The sequence below is a fragment of the Geotrypetes seraphini genome, chromosome 3, assembly GCF_902459505.1.
Source record: "Geotrypetes seraphini chromosome 3, aGeoSer1.1, whole genome shotgun sequence".
Classification (NCBI taxonomy): Eukaryota; Metazoa; Chordata; class Amphibia; order Gymnophiona; family Dermophiidae; genus Geotrypetes; species Geotrypetes seraphini.
Genome location: NC_047086.1, coordinates 327,461,686 through 327,481,432, shown reverse-complemented (window position 1 = coordinate 327,481,432; position 19,747 = coordinate 327,461,686). Strand labels below are relative to the sequence as shown.

Here is a 19,747-nt window from a genome sequence, read left to right as displayed (position 1 = left end):
CATCGATGGTAAAAAAGATGGAGGCGGCCCCCTATGGGAGAGGCTGAGTGCAGAACGGTGTCGGTTATGCTCCCAGGAGGGGAGTCAAAAGGGCTGGGGAGCCTTAGGTGCAGCCGGTGGCTGAGGTTTTTGCTGAGACTTCTGGGGAGGTTGTCTCTTCGCAGGTTGTCTCGCAGCAGGCGTTTGTCTGGGCATGTAACGCCGCTGGTAAATCAGGGGTGGCCTGGAAGGTCGAGACTGTTGAGGTTTGGGTTTGGGCCGTAGGATGGATTGAAAAGATTTTTCGTGATCCGACAGCTTCTTGGTAACAGTTTCGATAGACTCATCGAACAGGTCAGCTCCCGCACATGGTACGTTGGTGAGTCTGTCCTGGAGGTTGGGGTCCATATCGATAGTACGGAGCCATGCCAGGCGACGCATGGCTACCGCGCTTGCGGCAGCACGTGCCGAGAGTTCGAATGCATCGAAGGAGGATTGCATCAGCTGGAGGCGTAATTGGGAGAGGGAGGCTACCACTTCCTCGAACTCGAATCGAGCTTGGGTGTCTATGAATGGAGTGAACTTGCGGAGCACCGGCAAGAAGAACTCCAGATAGGAAGAGAAAAAGAAATTGTAGTTCAGCACCCGTGACGCCATCATGGAGTTTTGATAGAATTTTCTACCAAATTTGTCCATCGTTCTCCCCTCTCGGCCCGGCGGTACCGAGGCATAGACCTGAGAGGGATGAGAGCGTTTAAGAGAGGACTCGACCAGTAGGGATTGGTGGGAGAGTTGAGGGCCCTCAAACCCTTTATGGTGCACGATGCGGTATCGAGCATCGAGTTTGCTGGGAATCGCCGGTATGGAGTACGGTGTTTCGAAACACTGCATGAAGGTCTGATCCAGCAATTTATGCAGGGGGAGCCGAAGCGACTCCGTCGGAGGGTTAGGTAAATGCATGGTGTCCAGATACTCTTTGGAGTATCGGGAGCCCGTGTCAAGGGTCACATCCAGATCATCCGCCATTTGTCGGAGGAATGATGAGAAAGACAATCGATCCGCCAGCGTTGGTCTGTGGGACGGGCTGGAGGAGGAAGAGGCCTCCGGGTCCATGGACATCGGGGAGTGGCAAGGAGAGTCGGGTACGGGTGTCTCCTCGTACTCCGGTCCCTCCGGAGGGGACACCTCTGATGAGGAGTATCCCATACGTTGCAGTTTTTTCTGCGGCGACACCTCCGAATGGCGTGAAGAGTGCCAGGATGAGTGTCTTGATCGGTGCCCGTCTCGGTGGCGGGACGGGGATCGGGATCGTCTGTGCATCGCATGGTCTCCCGAGGCCCCCAAGTGGTGGATAGGGCTGGAAGCGGTGGATCGCAACTGGGGTTGCGATGCGGATTCTTGCGATGCTACCCAAGTCTGGTAAGGAGTACGGAAGAACTCTTCCTGACTATGCCCAGGGCTTTGAGTATCGATCGGAGGTCTGGTCCCATGTTGGCGCGGAGGCGTAATGGGCTCTAATGGCGGCATATCGGTAAGCGAGGCTTGCCGCATGGGCATCGCCGCCCTCCCCCGTTCGTCCTCGTCGGTTTTCGAGGTCGAACGGCGTGGAGGAGGGGGAGGGGGCGGACCGCCCCTTTGGACCGGTACCGGGAGGTCACCCTGTATGGCAGCGATGAGCCCGGGTCCGATGGTCTGCATGAGCTCAACGAATTGAGCTTCCAGCATGGACCGTAGCGAAGCCGATAAGGAGGGATCCGCACCGAAAGGGGGTCCTCCTGCACGGTCATCGCGCTCCTTCGAGGTCGAGTGCTTCTGCTTAGTAGCTTTCGGCACTTTGATGACCACTGGTGGCACTGTGGAAGGAAGAGGTACCTGAACCGAGGAGACCGGGGCAGGCACCGACGTCGAGCTCGTGGATGGTGTCGGGATGAACGATGCCGGTTTCACCACACTCGATGCAGGAGGGGTCGATACCGGTTTCGCCCGAACCGGGGAGGTATCAGATGAAGTGGAGGCTGAGGGATCCTTAGCTGCGTCCATCTTGAACATCGATTCCCACAATAGGCAACGCCGTTTGAATGAGCGTGCCGTAAGGGTAGAGCAAGGCCTGCACGATTTCGGAATGTGGTCAGGGCCCAAACACTGCAAACAGCGCCGGTGAGGGTCCGTAAGTGAAATCGCGCGTTGGCACTTGCTGCACTTTTTAAACCCGGTGATTGGCCGGGACATAGGCCAGAAAATCTCCGCCGCGAGGTCGAAGCCAGTGGGCCTGAGCCACGTGGCCGGCCCGTTCGACCCGCCGGAGGAAATAATCTTTTTTACTGAAAAAGAAAAGTACTGTTAACTGTATTAAAAGAAAGCGAAAACGCGGACAAGGAAGGCAAATTTAACTGAATTCAGCTAGCGCATGATGAAGTTGAACTTCTCAGCTCCGCGGAAAGAAAAGAACTGAGGAGACACGCCCGGATCTCCGGGCGGGAAGGCACCGGCGCATGCGCGGTGCGGGCATCTAGAAACTTTTAAGTTTCTACAAGCAACACGTGCTTGTGAGACGTCCGTACCGGGGCTCTGTCTGATGACATCACCCACTAGTGAGAATACCTGCCTGCTTGTCCTGGGATAACATAGGCATTATTATATTTTCATCTTTGTTTTCCATTCCTCTCCCGATAATTCCTAATATTCTATTTGCTTTCTTAGCCGCCGCACATTGAGCCGAGGGTTTCAATGCATCTTCAACAGTGATCTCAAACTCAAACCCTTTGCAGGGCCACATTTTGGATTTGTAGGTACTTGGAGGGCCTCAGAAAAAATAGTTAATGTCTTATTAAAGAAATGACAATTTTGCATGAGGTAAAACTCTTTATAGTATATAAATCTTTCCTTTTGGCTAAGTCTTAATAATAATATTGTAATTTATAGCTAAAGAGATCAAGAAACTGTTTTATTTTACTTTTGTGATTATGCTAAACATACCAAGGGCTTCAAAATGGTACCTGGCAGGCTGCGAGTTTGAGACCACTGATCTTCAACAATGACACCTAGATCCTTTTCCTGGGCAGTGACTCCTAACGTGTAACCCTGCATCACATAGCTATAGTTTGGGTTCTTCTTTCCAACATGCATCACTTTGCATTTGTTCACATTAAATGTCATCTGCCATTTTGACACCCAGTCTCCAAGATTCACAAGGTCCTCTTGCAATTTTTCTCAATTCTCTTGCAATTTAACAACTTTGAATAACTTTGTCTCATCAGCAAATTTATTTATCACACTAGTTATGTCAATCTCTAGATCATTTATAAATATGTTAAAAAGCAGTGGTTCTAGCACAGACCCCAGGGGGACTCCACTGTTTATACTCACATGATAACTCCTTCAGCTTGCAATCATACATTTAAACATATCTGAAGAAGCTGAATAAATAGGAAAAGAAATGGAGATACTGGAGGAATAAAGCCCCAGAACCCCATCAGGGAGCAAACCCACCTCACAACTAGAGAGGATAATTACTTCATAGGCTAAAAAAACCCTCCAGATTAAATGACAAAAAATTATTCACATTCTAAGTTTTAATCTGAAGTTATATTGTTTTAGAACTTACCTTTTCTTTTTTTTTTTTTAATTTTATTTATAAATTTTTACATTCTTACAATATTTGAATTGTACATATTATCATCAATTAATACATGAAAAATTGTAATTACAAATAATTCATTTAATCACATAAAATATAACCCTCCCCTTTTTTCATTTCTTAATTCCACGTAATATACATTCCCCTCCCCATTCTAATATAATTATTACTAATGTGCTATGAAATCTGATCATTGGGATAATGAGTCAATGGTTCCCAAATTTTCTTAAAATTATGAATATTTCCCTGTTGTAATGCTATTGTTTTTTCCATTTTGTATATATGACAAACTGAATTCCACCAAAATGTATAGTTTAATTTGGTATAATCCTTCCAATTTTGAGTTATTTGTTGCATGGCGACCCCTGTCAATATTAATAATAGTTTGTTATTGTTTGCTGAAAGCGGACTCTGAGTTCTCATAGCTGTACCAAATAGTATAGTATCATATGAGAGTCCTACATGATTTTCTAATAATTCATTAATTTGGGGCCAAATTAGTTTCCAAAATGCATTTACACAGGGCCAAAAAAAAATTAAGTGGTCTAATGTCCCAACTTCTACTCTGCAATGCCAGCATCTATTAGATCTAGTACTATCTATCTTTTGTAAGCGCGTAGGGGTCCATAAAGCTCTATGTAACAAAAACATCCAAGTTTGACTCATAGATGCTGACTTTGTAGATCTTAATCTCCAGGACCAAAATCGTGGCCATTGAGACTCAGAAATTGTCTGACCAATCTCAATACTCCAAATATCCCTAAGTCCAGTTTTCTTTTTTTTAATTTAAAAATCCATATAACAATTTATACCATTTTGCGGCTTGGTGACCCAAAAAATCCGCCTGGAAACATAGAACCTGCAGACTATATTGGGTATTAAGATCTTTCCATTCAGGGAACCCTGCCTGAATAGCTTGCTTCAATTGCATCCATTTAAAATATTGTGTTTTATTTAATCCAAATTTATGTTGCAATTGTGAAAAACTAAGCATTGATCCTTCTGAAATAACATCATTCAATGTTCGTATACCTGCAATTATCCATTGTTTCCAGACGATTTTGTATCCGCCAATCTTGATCCTGGAGTTTACCCAAATAGATTGATTTAACGATTTAGCAATTGGCTCTGGTGATAGATTACTAATATATCTTAATGTTTTCCAAGTATCCAATAGTATTCTATTATCTTTATATCGTCTAGGCATTTTTATACTAATTAGATGTTCTAAATGTAATGGGAACAGGAGCTGCCATTCTAGATATAGCCAATCCGGTACATTCTCCATGAGATCTGGGAGGATCCAATACATACCCTGTCTTAGAATATAGGCTTGATGGTACCTATAAAAATTTGGAAAATTTACCCCTCCCTCCACAATCGGTCTTTGTAAAGATACTAAAGCAATTCTGGGTCTTTTCCCAAACCAAACAAATTTTGTAAGAACATTATTTAACTTTTTGTAGAATGACCCCTGAAAAAATATTGGTATCATACTCATTTGATAACAAACCACAGGCAATATCATCATTTTAATTGTTTGAACTCTTCCCCACCAAGAAAGATGTAAAGGATTCCATTGCTCACACATTTCTGTAATTTTTTTTAATAAAAGTTTTTCATTTTCTTTGACTGTGTCTTCAATTGTATTTTTAATAATAATTCCTAAATATTTTAAACCTTCCTCTTTCCAAATAAATGAATATGAATCAAATAATCCTTTGGTACAATGAACGTTAATTGGAAGAATTTCCGATTTACTCCAATTAATTTTATATCCAGAAAATTTTCCAAATTTCTCTAGAAGATTCAGTAAACATGGAACAGTATTCCCCGGTTCTCTTAAATATAATAATATATCATCTGCATATGCAGAAAGTTTAAATTCCCAGTAAGAGAATGGTATTCCCTTTATCTCCTTAGTTTGATTAATTGCAATTAATAAGGGTTCTAAAACAACATCAAAAAGTAAGGGGGACAAAGGACATCCTTGTCTAACTCCCCTACGCAAGTTAAATCTATCTGATAAAGTGTTATTAATATATAATCTTGCACCAGGAGAGCTATACAAAGTTTGAATCATTTTAATAAAACCGGGGCCTATTCCAAACCATTCCAGAGCTTGATACATAAAATTCCATTCCACTCTATCAAATGCTTTTTCTGCATCTAAAGATAGCATAAAAGCTGGATCATTCATGTTTTTCGCTAAATTTAAAGAGTGAAATGCTAATCTAGTATTATTTGATGAGTGTCTTTTAGCAATAAATCCTGTTTGGTGTACATCAATAATAAAAGGAAGAGCTTTTGCAAATCTTATTGCTAATACTTTAGCAATCAATTTACCATCTACATTTAATAAAGAGATAGGCCTGTAATTTGAAACCAAGGTAGGATCCCTGTTTGGTTTTGGTAAGACAATAATTACCGAATCAGCCATAGTACCTGATATATTCCCATTATTCATTTGGTATTGATATAAATTTAATAAATATGGTAAGATAATATTTTGAAATGATTTATAAAATTCAACAGTATATCCATCACCACCCGGAGCGGATCCAACTCTAAGAGACTTCAATGCTGATTGTATTTCTTTTAAAGATATAGGATCTTCTAAACTTCTTTTTATATGATCTGGAACATTTGGTCCAGTAAATGAATTTAAGAAATTTAAACCATCTTGTTCTTTATTTTCTTAAGATTCAGAAGAATATAAATCTTTATAAAAATCAAGAAACTGTATTAAAATATCTTTAGTGTTAGTGTGTGTATTGCCTTGTGTATCTTTAATTGCAATAATCTTAGATTTCCTTTTTTTGCTTTAAGAAAATTTGCTAATAATCTTCCAGCTTTGTTTGAATTACCATAGTACTGAACTTGCTTATAGAAGATATCTTTCCTCACAAATTGAGAAGAAATCTCATTATATTTCGCTTTTATTTTTAATAAACTTTGTAATGTATTATGTTCCCATTTCTCAATTAATTTATTTTCTAATACTTTAATTTGTTTTTCCAAATCAACATATTGTTTTTTAAGTTGTTTTTTAATAAATGCTGAATATGAAATAATATTTCCTCTTATTGTTGCCTTAAATGCATCCCACAAAATCTCAGCATTAATATTATCTGAATTATTAATTTGAAAAAATTCATTCATCTTTAATTTAAGATCTTCCAGAAAGTTCGAATCCGCAAGTAAAATATTATCAAATCTCCAAATTGGATTAAAATGTACTATATCATTATTCTGAAAGTCAATCCACACACCAGCATGGTCTGAAATTACAATGGGATCAATAACTGCATTCATCACACGCTGCGCTATATTATTAGACACGAATATATAATCAATTCGTGAGAAAGATTTGTGGACCTGAGAACAAAAAGAGAATTCCTGATCATTAAAATGAAGAATACGCCATATATCAACTAAATTACAAGATTGAACCAAATTATCTAAACCTAACGATTTCATAATTCTACTTGGTCTCTTATCCAAAATCGGATCCATTACAGCATTGAAATCCCCTGCTACGACTAAATTAGAAGCAGCCAGTGGTAACAGTAATTGTTGAACTTGTTTGAAAAACTCCATTTGATTCAAATTAGGAGCATATAAATTGAATAAATTCAGGGTTGTATTTCCCAGAACCACTTTGATATGCACCCATCTTCCTAAAGGATCATAGTTTATTAATTTGAAATCAGCATTGCACTTCCTATTTATCAGGACAGCAACCCCAGCTTTTTTCCCCACTGCAGGTGCAAAGAAACATTTAGAAATCCAACCCCCAGATAACTTCTTAGATTCAATCTCAGAAAGGTGCGTCTCTTGAATGAAATATATGTCCGCATTTTGCTTTTTAAGGAACGTTAGTACTTTCTTTCTCTTAATAGGATGATTTAAACCATTGACATTAATAGAATAAATTTTTATATCCATCTATTTTATAATTAAATTTTGGCAAATACTTCTATGATAATAAACATGACCAGACCTCAGACATTTATTAGATATATTTCCTTCATCCAATCCCCCATCCCTTCCCCCCAAAAAAAATAAAATTATAAAGAGACAATTCAAATTTTTCCCATTTTCATTCCTCATAAATATATTATTCCTCCGAACCCCCCTCCCTCCCTCTATTCTCCCTCCCCTCCCTCCCATAATCATTGTCTGTCCTGGAACACACATTGGAATAGCAGACCCTAAACCCCCTCACCTAGGCAACTAATATCCCTCCATATTGAATTAACATATCTCAAAAAATTCAGCTATTCTTTTTTTTCCCCCCCACATATGTAATTATTTAATTATTTATATCTATATATAGTCAATCATTCAATTAATAATTATTAACATTAATATTGATAATTTCATTGTAACATTATTGAATAAAATTATCTATTATGAATTCAATATAAATATTCATATAAATTATTCATAGAAATAATTTATTCATGTAAATTTTCATTCATATAAATTATTCATATAAATAATTAGTATATAAATTCTTTACCTCCTTATTAAATATCCCTTCTTTAAAAATCCCAATTCCCTAGACTTAACCCTTTATTTAATAATTTTTGTATTTCATATCAATTAGTATCTAGGTAAATATATAATTATATTAAGACACATTTAATTAATTCATAAAAATTATAAACATATCTTCTCTTCAAAGTAATATATGTCCCATCTTAATATTATTTTAACATATTTCAAATTTAACTATAATACCTTGTATATTAAATATTCATTGTTAATTTAAATATATTCATTCATACAGTTAATATTACATTACATTACATTAGGGATTTCTATTCCGCCATTACCTTGCAGTTCAAGGCGGATTACAAAAGGTTAATTTAAATAAAAAACAGCATCTAACCAATTTATTTGAAACATTCTCATGTAAAAATCATTCATAATATATTCAATATAAATAAATATTTGAATAAAATATATATTTCATATTTATTAATAAAATTCTAAAATTATGTCCTATTTTATTAATAATCCCTTTTTGAAATATTCAGTATCCTATATTTTTCTTCTTATATTAATCAAATATTGTTATTCATATTAATTAGTAATTAGTAGTTGAGTAAATATATATATTTATAATAACTCTCATAAATAAATTAATTTCTTAGTAAATTAAGAATATATCAGTACATTCAAAATATTAGAAAACTTAGTCAAAAGATCTTCAAATGCAGTAAAAGTAACTTGTTCTAATATCAATCCTCTTCCTCTTTTTTCTTCTTTCTTCCCCCTTTTTTTTTTCCCCCTCTTCTCTTCAAAATGAGTCTTCTCCATTTTCTTTTTCTTTAATCAATTTTCCTTCATGTAGACATCGGTTCCTCTTGTGATAGAAACTCTTTAAGTTTTGCAGGGTCTTGAAAATACCAGGACTTATTTCCAGTAGACACTCTCATTGTAGATGGATAGTATAAGCCATACATGTAACCTTTGTCTTTTAACTGCTGTCTCAGCATAAGAAACTGCTTCCTTATGTTTGCAGTGTGTTTTGCAAAATCTGGGACCAACATCAATTTAGACCCTTTATAATTTAAATTTTTATTTGCTTTTGCTACTTTCAAGATTTCTAAAGCTTGCTGGTATCTTAAAACTTTAAAAATTAAGGGTCTGGGGCTATTCTGATTCACTGGTCTTTTAGAAGGGATTCTATGTGCCCGTTCTATTTCCAATGGCCACTTGGAGTTTAACTGTAACAGTTTAGGTAATAAGTTCTCTAAAAACTATATAGTGTCTCCCCCTTCAAGATGTTCGGCCAGACCAAGGATTCTTATGTTCTTCCTTTTTCCCCGATTCTCTAAATCTATCAGCTGATTTTTCAAGCTTTCTACAGTCTGTCTTTCACTTTCACACTTTTGTGTGACAGCTTCCAGCAGTTCGACTCTCTTCAATCACAGACATCCTCTGCCTTTCAGTCTGGATCTCCTGCTTCAGACTTAGCACTTCCTCCTTGACCTCCGAAATTTTACTAGCGTTGTCTGTCAGCATTAATTTAATTTTAAACAGCTCTGCCATTATATCTGCTTTATCTGAGAATTCCTCAGTTTCCAACGCGATCGGTACACTCGACGGCGACACCGGGGTAACTTTAGATCTTTTTGCCGAAACACCCGAAGTGCACGGCTTCTCCGATTTTCCCTGCCTTGTTGTAGCCATTTCCGAAGTTATTTTTATTTATTTATAACGCGGGTGAGCGAGTCAAATCAGCTGTTTCCTTTCCGTTAGTTGTCTGGGTTCGGGGAGCTCCGCGGTTATGCCACCATTTTACGCGCTCCAAGCCACGCCCCCCCAGAACTTACCTTTTCACTGATGAGATACTGCCCAACCAACGATGGCCAGTGTTTCACCTCGCAACTGCTTCATTGAATTAATAGGACCGAATTTGTGACGGCATAACTTACTGCCGCTATTTACCCTTCTCCATTGAGAATATTGACCATTTAAACCTATTCACTGTTTTCTCTCTTTCAACCAGTTCTTAATTCATACCAGGACATTACCTCCTATCCCATGACTCTCTAATTTTTTTATAAGTCTTTCATGAAGTCTGTACCAATCGGTAAGCGCTCCCTTCCAGTGATCTTATACACTTGGACCCTGATTCTGCAAAGTGCTCCCGATTGTAATCAGCCAATCGGGAGGCACTTTTCCAAAAAAAAAAAAGCTCCCCAAGCAGGACACCTATATTGAAGGCGCCTCCAGGGAGCCTAGAGAGGCCCGCCAGCCCGCCTAAGGCTAGGTGGTAGCCTTAAGTGAACCTAGGCGGCCCTACATGTCTCCCTAGCAGAACGGGATACGCTTACAATGTAGGCTTTCAAAATGCTGGCCTACATGTTAAGTAGGTGCAGCTGCTGTACCTAATCGCGGAAAGGATCTCCCTGCCGTGATTAGTATAACGGCCATGGCTACGGCCGCAAGTCTCCCCTCTTCCCAGCGATCGCGGCAGGAGGGTGCCCAACCCCTCAAGCCGACAGAATCTGACCCCCCACCCCCCCCAACGATCGCCGGCAGGAAGGTGTTCAATCTTTCCTGCTGACAGAACCCGCCTCCCTGACGATCACGACAGGAGGGTACCCAACCCCTCCTGCCAAGCCCCCCCAACGGACCTCCCAAAGATCACAGCAGGAGGGTACCAACCCCTCCTGCCGACCCCCCCCAGCGACCCTCCCAAAGATCGTGGCAGGAGGGTACCCAACCCCTCCTGCCGGCCCCCTCTAAAATCACCGGCAGGAGGGTGCGCCAACCCCTCCTGCAGAACCCCCCAACGAACCCCCCCCACTCCAGAACCCCCCACTTGGGCTTACCTGCAAGTTGGACCGGATGGCTCCTTGCATGTCCGGCCAACAGGCCCGCCTCCGTCCAAATGAGGCCAGCCCGCCCCTTCCCTGCCCAACCCACAGGATCTTAGGGCCTGATTGGTCCAGGCGCCTAAGGCCCCTCCTGCTATAGGAGGGGCCTTAGGCGCTTGGGCCAATCAGGCCCTAGGATCCTATGGGTTGGGCAGGCCCGCCTCATTTGGATGTAGGCGAGCCTGCTGGCCGGACGTGCGAGGAGCCGTCCGGTCCAACTTGCAGGTAAGGCCAAGGGGGGGTTCCGAGGTAAGAGAGTTCATTGGGGGGGGGTCTGGCAGGAGGGATTGGGCATCCTCCTGCCGGCGATCTTGGGGGGGGGGCCAGCAGGAGGGGTTGGGTACCCTCCTGCTGTGATCTTCGGGAGGGTCGTTGGGGGGGAAGGCAGGAGGGGTTGGTACCCTCCTGCTGCGAGCGTCGGGGGGGGGGGGTTCTGTCAGCAGGAAGGGTTAAGCACCTTCCTGCCCGCGATCTTAGGGGGGGCGTTGGGGGGTCCGGCAGGTGGAGTTGTGCACCCTCCTGCAGGCGATCTTCGGGGGGGCTGTTGGGGGGTCCGGGGAGGGGGGTTGGGCATGTTAAACCCGATTCTGCAATCGGCGTCTGCAACATGGACGTCGGTTACAGAATCGGGTTAACTTTGGGCGGATGTAGGCCCGATTCTGTATAGGATGCCCAGGACCGGTGTCCTATACAGAACCAGGCCTTGGGGTATGAGAGTACTAGAAAATGCTTGTGTCTTTTAAAGAATCTGACTTTTCTCATACAGTTAAGTTAACTGAGTCAACAGGTCTGTGATGTACAAAACTTTTGATCCATTTTCTTTTACTGGAAACATTTTAATATGTTTAAAAGTTACTGAGATAAAAAAGAGAGGACTATTGCTGTATTGTACTGCCTGTTCTTGATTAATGATTTAAATCTCTATTGTTTAAATCAGTAGTTCATAAACCTGGGGACCCCCAGTCAATCAGGTTTTCAAGATATCTCTAATAAATATGCATGAGGCATATTTGAATGCCTGTCACCTCTATTATGTGCAAATCTGCCTCAAGCATATTCATTACGGATATCTTGAAAACCTGAATGGCTAGGAGTCCTCCAGGGCAGGTTTAAAAACCATTGATTTAAATTAAGAAAAAGAAAAAAGTGAGAGAGAGATTGAGAAACCAGTCATGGAAAGTAAAGAAGATTATTAATAATAATAATAACAGCTTATATACCGCAATACCGTGAAGTTCTATGTGGTTTACAAAGATTAAGCAAAGGTACAAATTGATTGACTTTAAGAGGGGAGGAAGAAAGAGGGTTAATAGGACAGGAAATCCATTTTTGAGGAGAGAGTGATCAATAGAACAAGTTAATCGCTATAGAGGGGAGAGAGAAGAGAGGATCAGTTGTCTAGATACTTTAGGAACAGGTATGTATTTAGATTAGCCTACAGTGTTTTGCTGGAAGATTTTGGGTTTTGGGCCTTTTTTCCTGAAGAATAGACTTGAATAACTTGTGTTTTTGCGCTAAGTTTAAAAAATTGTGTTAAAACTTATGGCAAGGATGTCTAGTCTTTGTAGATTTTTTCACAAGGATCACTCAAATTTCTAATCTCAGTTTATATTCAAGTCAAACTTTTTGCCCGGGGGGGGGGGGGGGGGGGACGGGGACGACGACACGTCACCTCAGTCTATATTCAGATTGGTTTATATTCGAGTATATACGATAAAACCAGAATCCCACTCCTTTCCTTCTGTTATTTGTTTACAGTACTCCCCGAAATTCACAGGGGTTCCATTCCAGGAGCACCTGCGAATTTCTAAAAAATTGCAAATGTGGTTTAGGAGTGGATTGGAGGCGGGAGAGGGCTGCAGGGGCGGCGGTGGGTGCTAAAAAACCCCAATATTTAGACTAGCAGGCAGTTTGGCTGTGCAGAAGGCCGATGGGGGGGAGAGAGGAGGAGGAGGAATCAGCTGTGCAGAAGGTTGATTGGCTGATGGGGGAGAAGAGGAGGACTCGGCTGTGCAGAAGGCTGATTGGCTGATGGGGGGGGGGGAGAGGAGGAGGAGGAGGAGGAATCGGCTGTGCAGAAGGCTGATTGGAATCGATGGCTGTGCAGGCTGATTCGCGGACTCAGTCATTCCCTGTATTTTTTGACCGGAAGAGGCAGTTAGAAAATACTGTGAATGACTGAGTCCGCGATTTGCAAACCGTGAATTCACGGGGGTCTACTGTATATTCCAAGATATATAGAACATAATAGCAGATAAATATCATGCAGGAACTGCCATCCAAACCAGCTACTCCACTCTACAATCCTTTCTCTCTCATAGATCCTCTTATGTTCGTAACATATTTTCTTAGTCATTTATTCACTCATTCAAATTTTTTAGACACTTTTCCAGAAATTGCTTAAAGCATAATAATATATGGTCAAAAGCATCATAAAGTTAAAACACTCAAAACATAGGTAAACAAAACATAGTCTTAAATGCGCCTGCCTAGCTTTTGAGATCTTACACGGCATCCTCCCTCCTTCCACTATCTTGGAACTCCTTGAGTCCCGTTACCACCAGGTCCACCCAAACATTTAAACTATCCTTCCCCTTGCTAAAAGGTATCCTCTATGCAGGAAGATTAGGGAAATCTCTCTTTTTCCGAATCACAGGGCTTTGGAATAACCTTTCTGCCCCACTAAGGAATCTGGACTCCTTCCAACTATTCTGAAAGCATCTAAAAACTAGGCTATTCACAAAAATGTAAGGCTCTCTACCCCCCTATACTCAACCTCCAACCCCATTATGCTGTTCCTTCCTTATATTAAGCTTTTGTAAACCGTGCTGAGCTCTATAATTATGGAGAGGATGCTGTATATAAACTTAAGTTTTAGTTTAGTTTAGTCTTAAAAAAGACACAAAAAGGAACTTCAATTTCCAAAATGAGAAGTAATTGTCTTTGTTGCATACTTCTGGGCAGAAGATTCTCTGAATTCAGACATGTTCCTCGACTGCTCCACTCCACCAGGAAGCCATGCCATACATTCATATCTTTTCTTTGAAGATGACAAGGAAAAAAGGGTCTTCTTTTTATTAGAAGACAGAGGGAAAAAAGACCGGAAAAAAAGACAGAAAAATTATACGTGTGCAGGAAGGCAAGGCAGAAAAAGAACCAATGTTCAATGACACGACTTTACAGCTCTGCGGAAAATATTGAATTGAGGAGCTGCACGCCTACGTTGGGTGGGAAGGCACTCGCGCATGTGCGGTGTGGTCAGTCGTGAACTTTCTAGAGTTCTTAAAGTGGAATGCACTTGGGACCTTCCATACCGGGGCTCCATGGATGATGTCACCCACATGTGAGAATATGCTGCCTGCTTGTTCTGGGATAACATTTGTTTTCATTAATAACTTATGCCATAAGGAAAAGCCGAAAGTTAAGTATGAGCACATTCAACTATTTTTTTTTCCTGTTCAACTTTTTGTATTATAAATCACAGTTTTGTATGTTTCAGAAACTTCAAGAAGATCTAAATAAAGTAAGTTTTGACCTATGGATGGTTTGGGATGCAGGCTGAGAAACACTTAAATGAGGAATCCCATGGATGCTCTGTTGAGCCATTGAATTTGGCACGCTACTGGGATGGCGGATTGACAATCACATATAGAAGATAAGTACACAAGTTGTTCAATCGTTTTTGCATTGATAGTAAAGCATTTGGACTGTCACAATGATTTTTGAACTGGATATCATGAGAGCAAATCATAGACACAGCTTATAGACGCATATGATAGATACGAATACATGAACTAGACTGTGAGATATATTCACTTGTTTACTCATTAGGACACTATTTTGATTTTTTTCACTAATTGTGCACCAGAGAAGTCCTGGGATGTTTCACAGAAAATAACCCGCATGGGTTAATGAGAATTAACAACTCTTATTTGCAGGATATGTCCCTTTGAGAGCTGAAAAAACTGATGACTCTCTGTTCACATTAAAATATACTTTTTCATTGTTGCATTGCCCTTTTGGGTGTTTTTTAAAATATTGCTTGCGTACACAGCTAGTCCATGTTGAAAGAATTTCTAGTTACTATTTCAATATTCTTTCATTTTGGGTTTCTTAGTTTAAAGTTCTTGTGACCTCAGACATCCTGTTTGTCTGTCCTGGCTGTTTAGATTGTAAGCTCTTTTGAGCAGGGACTGTTCTATTCTTTGTGACTCTGTACAGCACTGCATACGTCTAGTAGTGCTATAGAAATAATTAATAGTAGTAGTAGACAAGTCACTTAACCCTGCAATATCTCAGTTAAAATTAGATTGTAAGCCCTCCAGGTATAGGGTTACACCTACAGTACCTGAATATAAACCACTGAACAACTACTGAACAGATGAGTACTAAATAATAATAAAAAAAATTATAAACTTGGTGATTCTAGAACACTTACTTGGTAAAAGAGATGGAATCTGTGCTTGTGATCTTGCAGGTGGTCTGTATGAATTTCCTGGATTATAAGCTCCAGGAGGTGGGGCATTACTATATGATCCACTTCCTGAATACCCTCTATCTTTAGGCACAACATGGCTAAGAAAAGAAAGTTAATATATATTTTGATAATTGCAATAAGCAAACCATTTTACTAATACAGTTCATATTAGCAGTGAAGTATTATAAAAGATGCTTGTAAGTCACGATAGATGTAATACAGAAGTTATTATTCAGCAATAAAAAGAGATTAGGTTCTTATCTTGATAATATCTTTTCCAGTAGATAGAGATGGGTGACAGGTCAAAAGCGCGCGACGACAAAGGCGTGCCGACAACCCAGCGCAGACAACTGAGCGCAAACATTGGCTAATCTTAAGGGGAGGCTCTATAGAGTGGGCAGACTTGATGGGCCTTGGTCCTTTTCTGCCGTCATCTTTCTATGTTTCTAAGGTGGAAGCGCGCCGAAGAAAAACAGTATTTTAAAGGACTCAGACGGGGGTGGGTGGGGGGAATCCCCCCACTTTACTTAACAGAGATCGCACCGGCATTGTAGGGGGTTTGGGGGTTGTAACCCCCCACATTATACTGAAAACTTCACTTTTTCCCTAGAAAAGAGGGAAAAAGTTAAGTTTCCAGTAAATGAGGGGGGTTACAACCCCCCAAACCCCACACAATGCTGACGCGATCTCTGTTAAGTAAAGTGAGGGGGGTTCCCCACCAACACCCCCCGTTGGAGCCCCTTAAAATACTGTTTTTCTTCGGCGCGCTTCCGCCTTGCGCTCAGTTGTCTGCGTGCTTTTGTCGTCGTGCGCTTTTGTCTATGAACCATTCGGATGGTATGCTGAAATAGGGTACTTGATCCATTCTTGCAAGCATACTGCAGAAAGATGTCAATCACAGCTTTTTGAGCACCTACTCTTTCTTCCCAGTCTCTGCTGCCCTGTTCAGTTCACGCCAAAGCATGCGAGAGCTCGGAGGAGAGACATAGGGAACTCTCCAAAAACAAGGTTCTGATCTGCTCATATAAAGTTGTAACAATCAATAATGAACTGTAATTTATAAATGAACGAACATTGCTACAAGGGGAATGGACCCCCAAGCTCCAAAAAAGGTTCTGCAGGCTGGCTACACTGAAATGAAGCAAAAAGACCAAGAAAAGTGACAAAAATAAAGAAATAAGCAGAACAGAGCAGAAAGACTCCTTCTGGCTCACATTTGGAAAGAAAAAACTTATGGGAGCAGAAGAACCCTCTGGTGAAGTAGGAGGGATTCAAAAGCTGGATTCCTTCTGCACGGCTTGAGAGCACTGGGATATTACCTGTCCATCCAGAATGACACACCTATTGAACTAGAAATATCTTTGTCAGAAGTAAGGGCAGCACTCAAAAGCAAAATTAAAAATTAAAAAAAAAAATATATAGCAAGGCTGAACTTTTTAAAGATGCACTACCCTTCAGAAGGACTGCACATTCCCCTACCAAAAACAACTGCCATAAAAAGTTTAAGAAAACTTCAAAATACCAGTAAGCACATTTTCCAGTTCTGAAGCCTTTAAAGAATGGAGGGGGGAGTGGGTATGGTTTTCATGACCAAGTGCTCCAAGTAGTACTCACCCCAAGGTTCTGAATGCTGAAGAATCTAGGTGAACTTGCTTTCTGTTCGGATTGAAGCCAATCTGTGGCCTCCAGGATCTGTCATTATTTGATTTTTCCCAATCACCTGGCTTTAGTGTTGGTGAAGGTTTTCTAAATAAAATAAGAAAATCAAATAATCATCCTGCAAAAGCAAATCTGCTTATCAAAATAAGGTGTCCTCTGAAGACAGCAGTTTATAAATCACACATATGGGTCACAAACTTGGACAGCACATGGGATTCTTCCAGAGCTTTCTGGGAAGTATATACTTTTCAGTTCTCATGCATGAAAGTTCCCATGTGGCTGTAAAGCTGGAATGAGTGTCTAAAGCAGGGATGGTCAACCATGATCTTTGGGAGCTCTTTGTCAATTTCCTCCATCATCTTCTAACTGAATTGAAAACCTATGGTTCAATATTAGGATTCAAGATGAATGCCTCAAAATCCAAACTACTTATCAGCACTGGATGAGGATTTATAAGATAAATGCCTTTATGGGTATGATTATCTGAAGATCTGAACTCTTTCAACAAGCTGAATTTTGGAAACTTGATCCCTTAACTATGTAAATCACTTGATTTTTGGGCTAGACTACAACACACCTGGATAGGAGATATAGCTATTTGTAAAATAATATTACATTTTTTTGTACTATTGTCAAATGCTTCCAATAGCAATTCCAAAGGTTACCATGCATCTGTTACAGAGGAAGGTGTTCTCATACATCTGGAAGAAAAGAGACCTCCTAGGCCAGGGGTAGGGAACTCCGGTCCTCGAGAGCCGTATTCCAGTCGGGTTTTCAGGATTTCCCCAATGAATATGCATGAGATCTATTTGCATGCACTGCTTTCAATGCATATTCATTGGGGAAATCCTGACAACCTGACTGCAATATGGCTCTCGAGGACCGGAGTTCCCTACCCCTGTCCTAGGCTATCTATATCTATGTTCCAACATAAATGATCCTGGGGGGGGGGGGGACTAAGAGTTCCAGATTTTCTGAAATATTCTAGAGCTAAATGTCATGGCAATCCTGGACTGGTATGACCCCCTGCCCTAGGTATGGGTTCATATTGAGCATAATGTTACCTCCTGCCCACTAGACTAATCAGTTGTGTAACTCTTAAGGACTTAATCCAGCATCTAGACTTTTCCCTTTTCTGAAGCACTTTACTATGAACTGGGCAAGAGTGAGGAAATGTGCTTAGGGTCAATAGGGGTATCTTAAGGGGATTCACTATGTTTGCTGATAGCCTCTGCACTTTAGTGGGACATTAGACTATTGGAACAGTGGGAGAAATACAGTATAATAAAGATAGGGGTCTTGGTTATCCTTTTTACAGCTCAGATCTGACTTTTCTCTCCCATCCTCACTTTATCTCAGAAATCTTTGAGAACGTCACCCTGTGAACGGGCTGAGAGGTCACCTCCCATCACTTCACCACCATCAGGCACGTTTGGTCTTCTTTTCTTTCAACAGCAGGCTCTGCTGGACACATTTTACTATTCTACACCCTTCAAAACACAACCAGGCTCCTCCAAACACCTCCCTGGTCACTCTGGCCACCAAAGATCACTTCAGTCTCTACTGGTTCCTCTGGTTGCTACTGGGTCCTCTCCAACCCTCATAGGACTTCTGGTACCATTACCAGCCTCTCCGCTGGTTGCTACCGGTCCCTCTGCTGATCACTCACCACCAGCCAATGAGCTCTGATTTTTCGAGCTGCTTCCTTCTGAGTCTTCTGGCCGCTTCTGATGCCATTACCAGTCTCTCTGCTGGTTGCTACTGGTCCCTCCGCTGGTCACTCACCACCAGCCAATGATCTCTGGTTTTTCGAGCTGCTTCCTTCTGGCTGCTTCTGATGCCATTATCAGTCTCTCTACTGGTTGCCACTGGTCCCGCCCATTTCTCCTCTGGGCACTCACCAGTCACCATCAGCCTAGGACCTCAAACTCCTCTGGCTGCTTTTCTCTGGGTCTTCTGGCCACTTCCTCTGGTCCCTCCAACAGTCGCTTGCCAGTCACCATCAGCCAAAATATCACTGGTACACTAGCCTCCTGTAACCAGTCACTCTCTGAGGACACTCCTGGTAATTCAGTCTTCATTCCTTGAGGACCCACCTGGTCGCTCCGTCTCTCCACTGAGGACTCTCCTGGTCCTTCAGACATACTCACTGAAGACTCTCCTGGTCACTCAATTCTCCACCAGTCCCTCTGCCGGTCAAGCTTGTGCACTTTCCGGTCACTCCAAGCTCTACCGGACAGGCCGGTCAAGGTTAGGCTTACCAAGGGTTAGACTTTCACCAGCAATCCTCTCCAAGGATTGCCTAAGCATCAGAAGGAGCTCTTGCTTTTTCTAGCTCTTTACTCTGGAACTCTTGTTTCAGCTCTCTTTTCCATTCAGGGTGAGTAGAGAGCTCTCAGGTGTTTTTGCAGCACCTACATGCAAATTAGCTCCTTTTTCTAATGTTGCGACTTCCCTTTGCTGGCCTGTGATGGGATATACACCCCGTCACACACCCATTCAGGACTGGTTGAGTGCTATCTCCTTCCAACTGAGGAAGTCTTACTATTGGGCCTGGCTCAGAAAAAAATCATTTTTAAAATATATTATATGTTCTTG

The 19,747-nt window shown here is 41.3% G+C and overlaps 1 protein-coding gene across 1 annotated transcript in view; it reads right to left on the bottom strand.

The window, feature by feature from the left end:
• XRN2 (5'-3' exoribonuclease 2) overlaps positions 1–19,747 on the bottom strand; it is a 302,991-nt gene that overhangs the window by 58,713 nt on the left and 224,531 nt on the right. Inside the window, exons 26-27 of the mRNA XM_033938550.1 lie at positions 17,105–17,236; positions 15,452–15,588 (exon numbers count right to left, since the gene is read on the bottom strand). Coding sequence (XP_033794441.1) covers positions 15,452–15,588; positions 17,105–17,236 — 269 coding nt within the window. The remainder of the gene's footprint in view (positions 1–15,451; positions 15,589–17,104; positions 17,237–19,747) is intronic.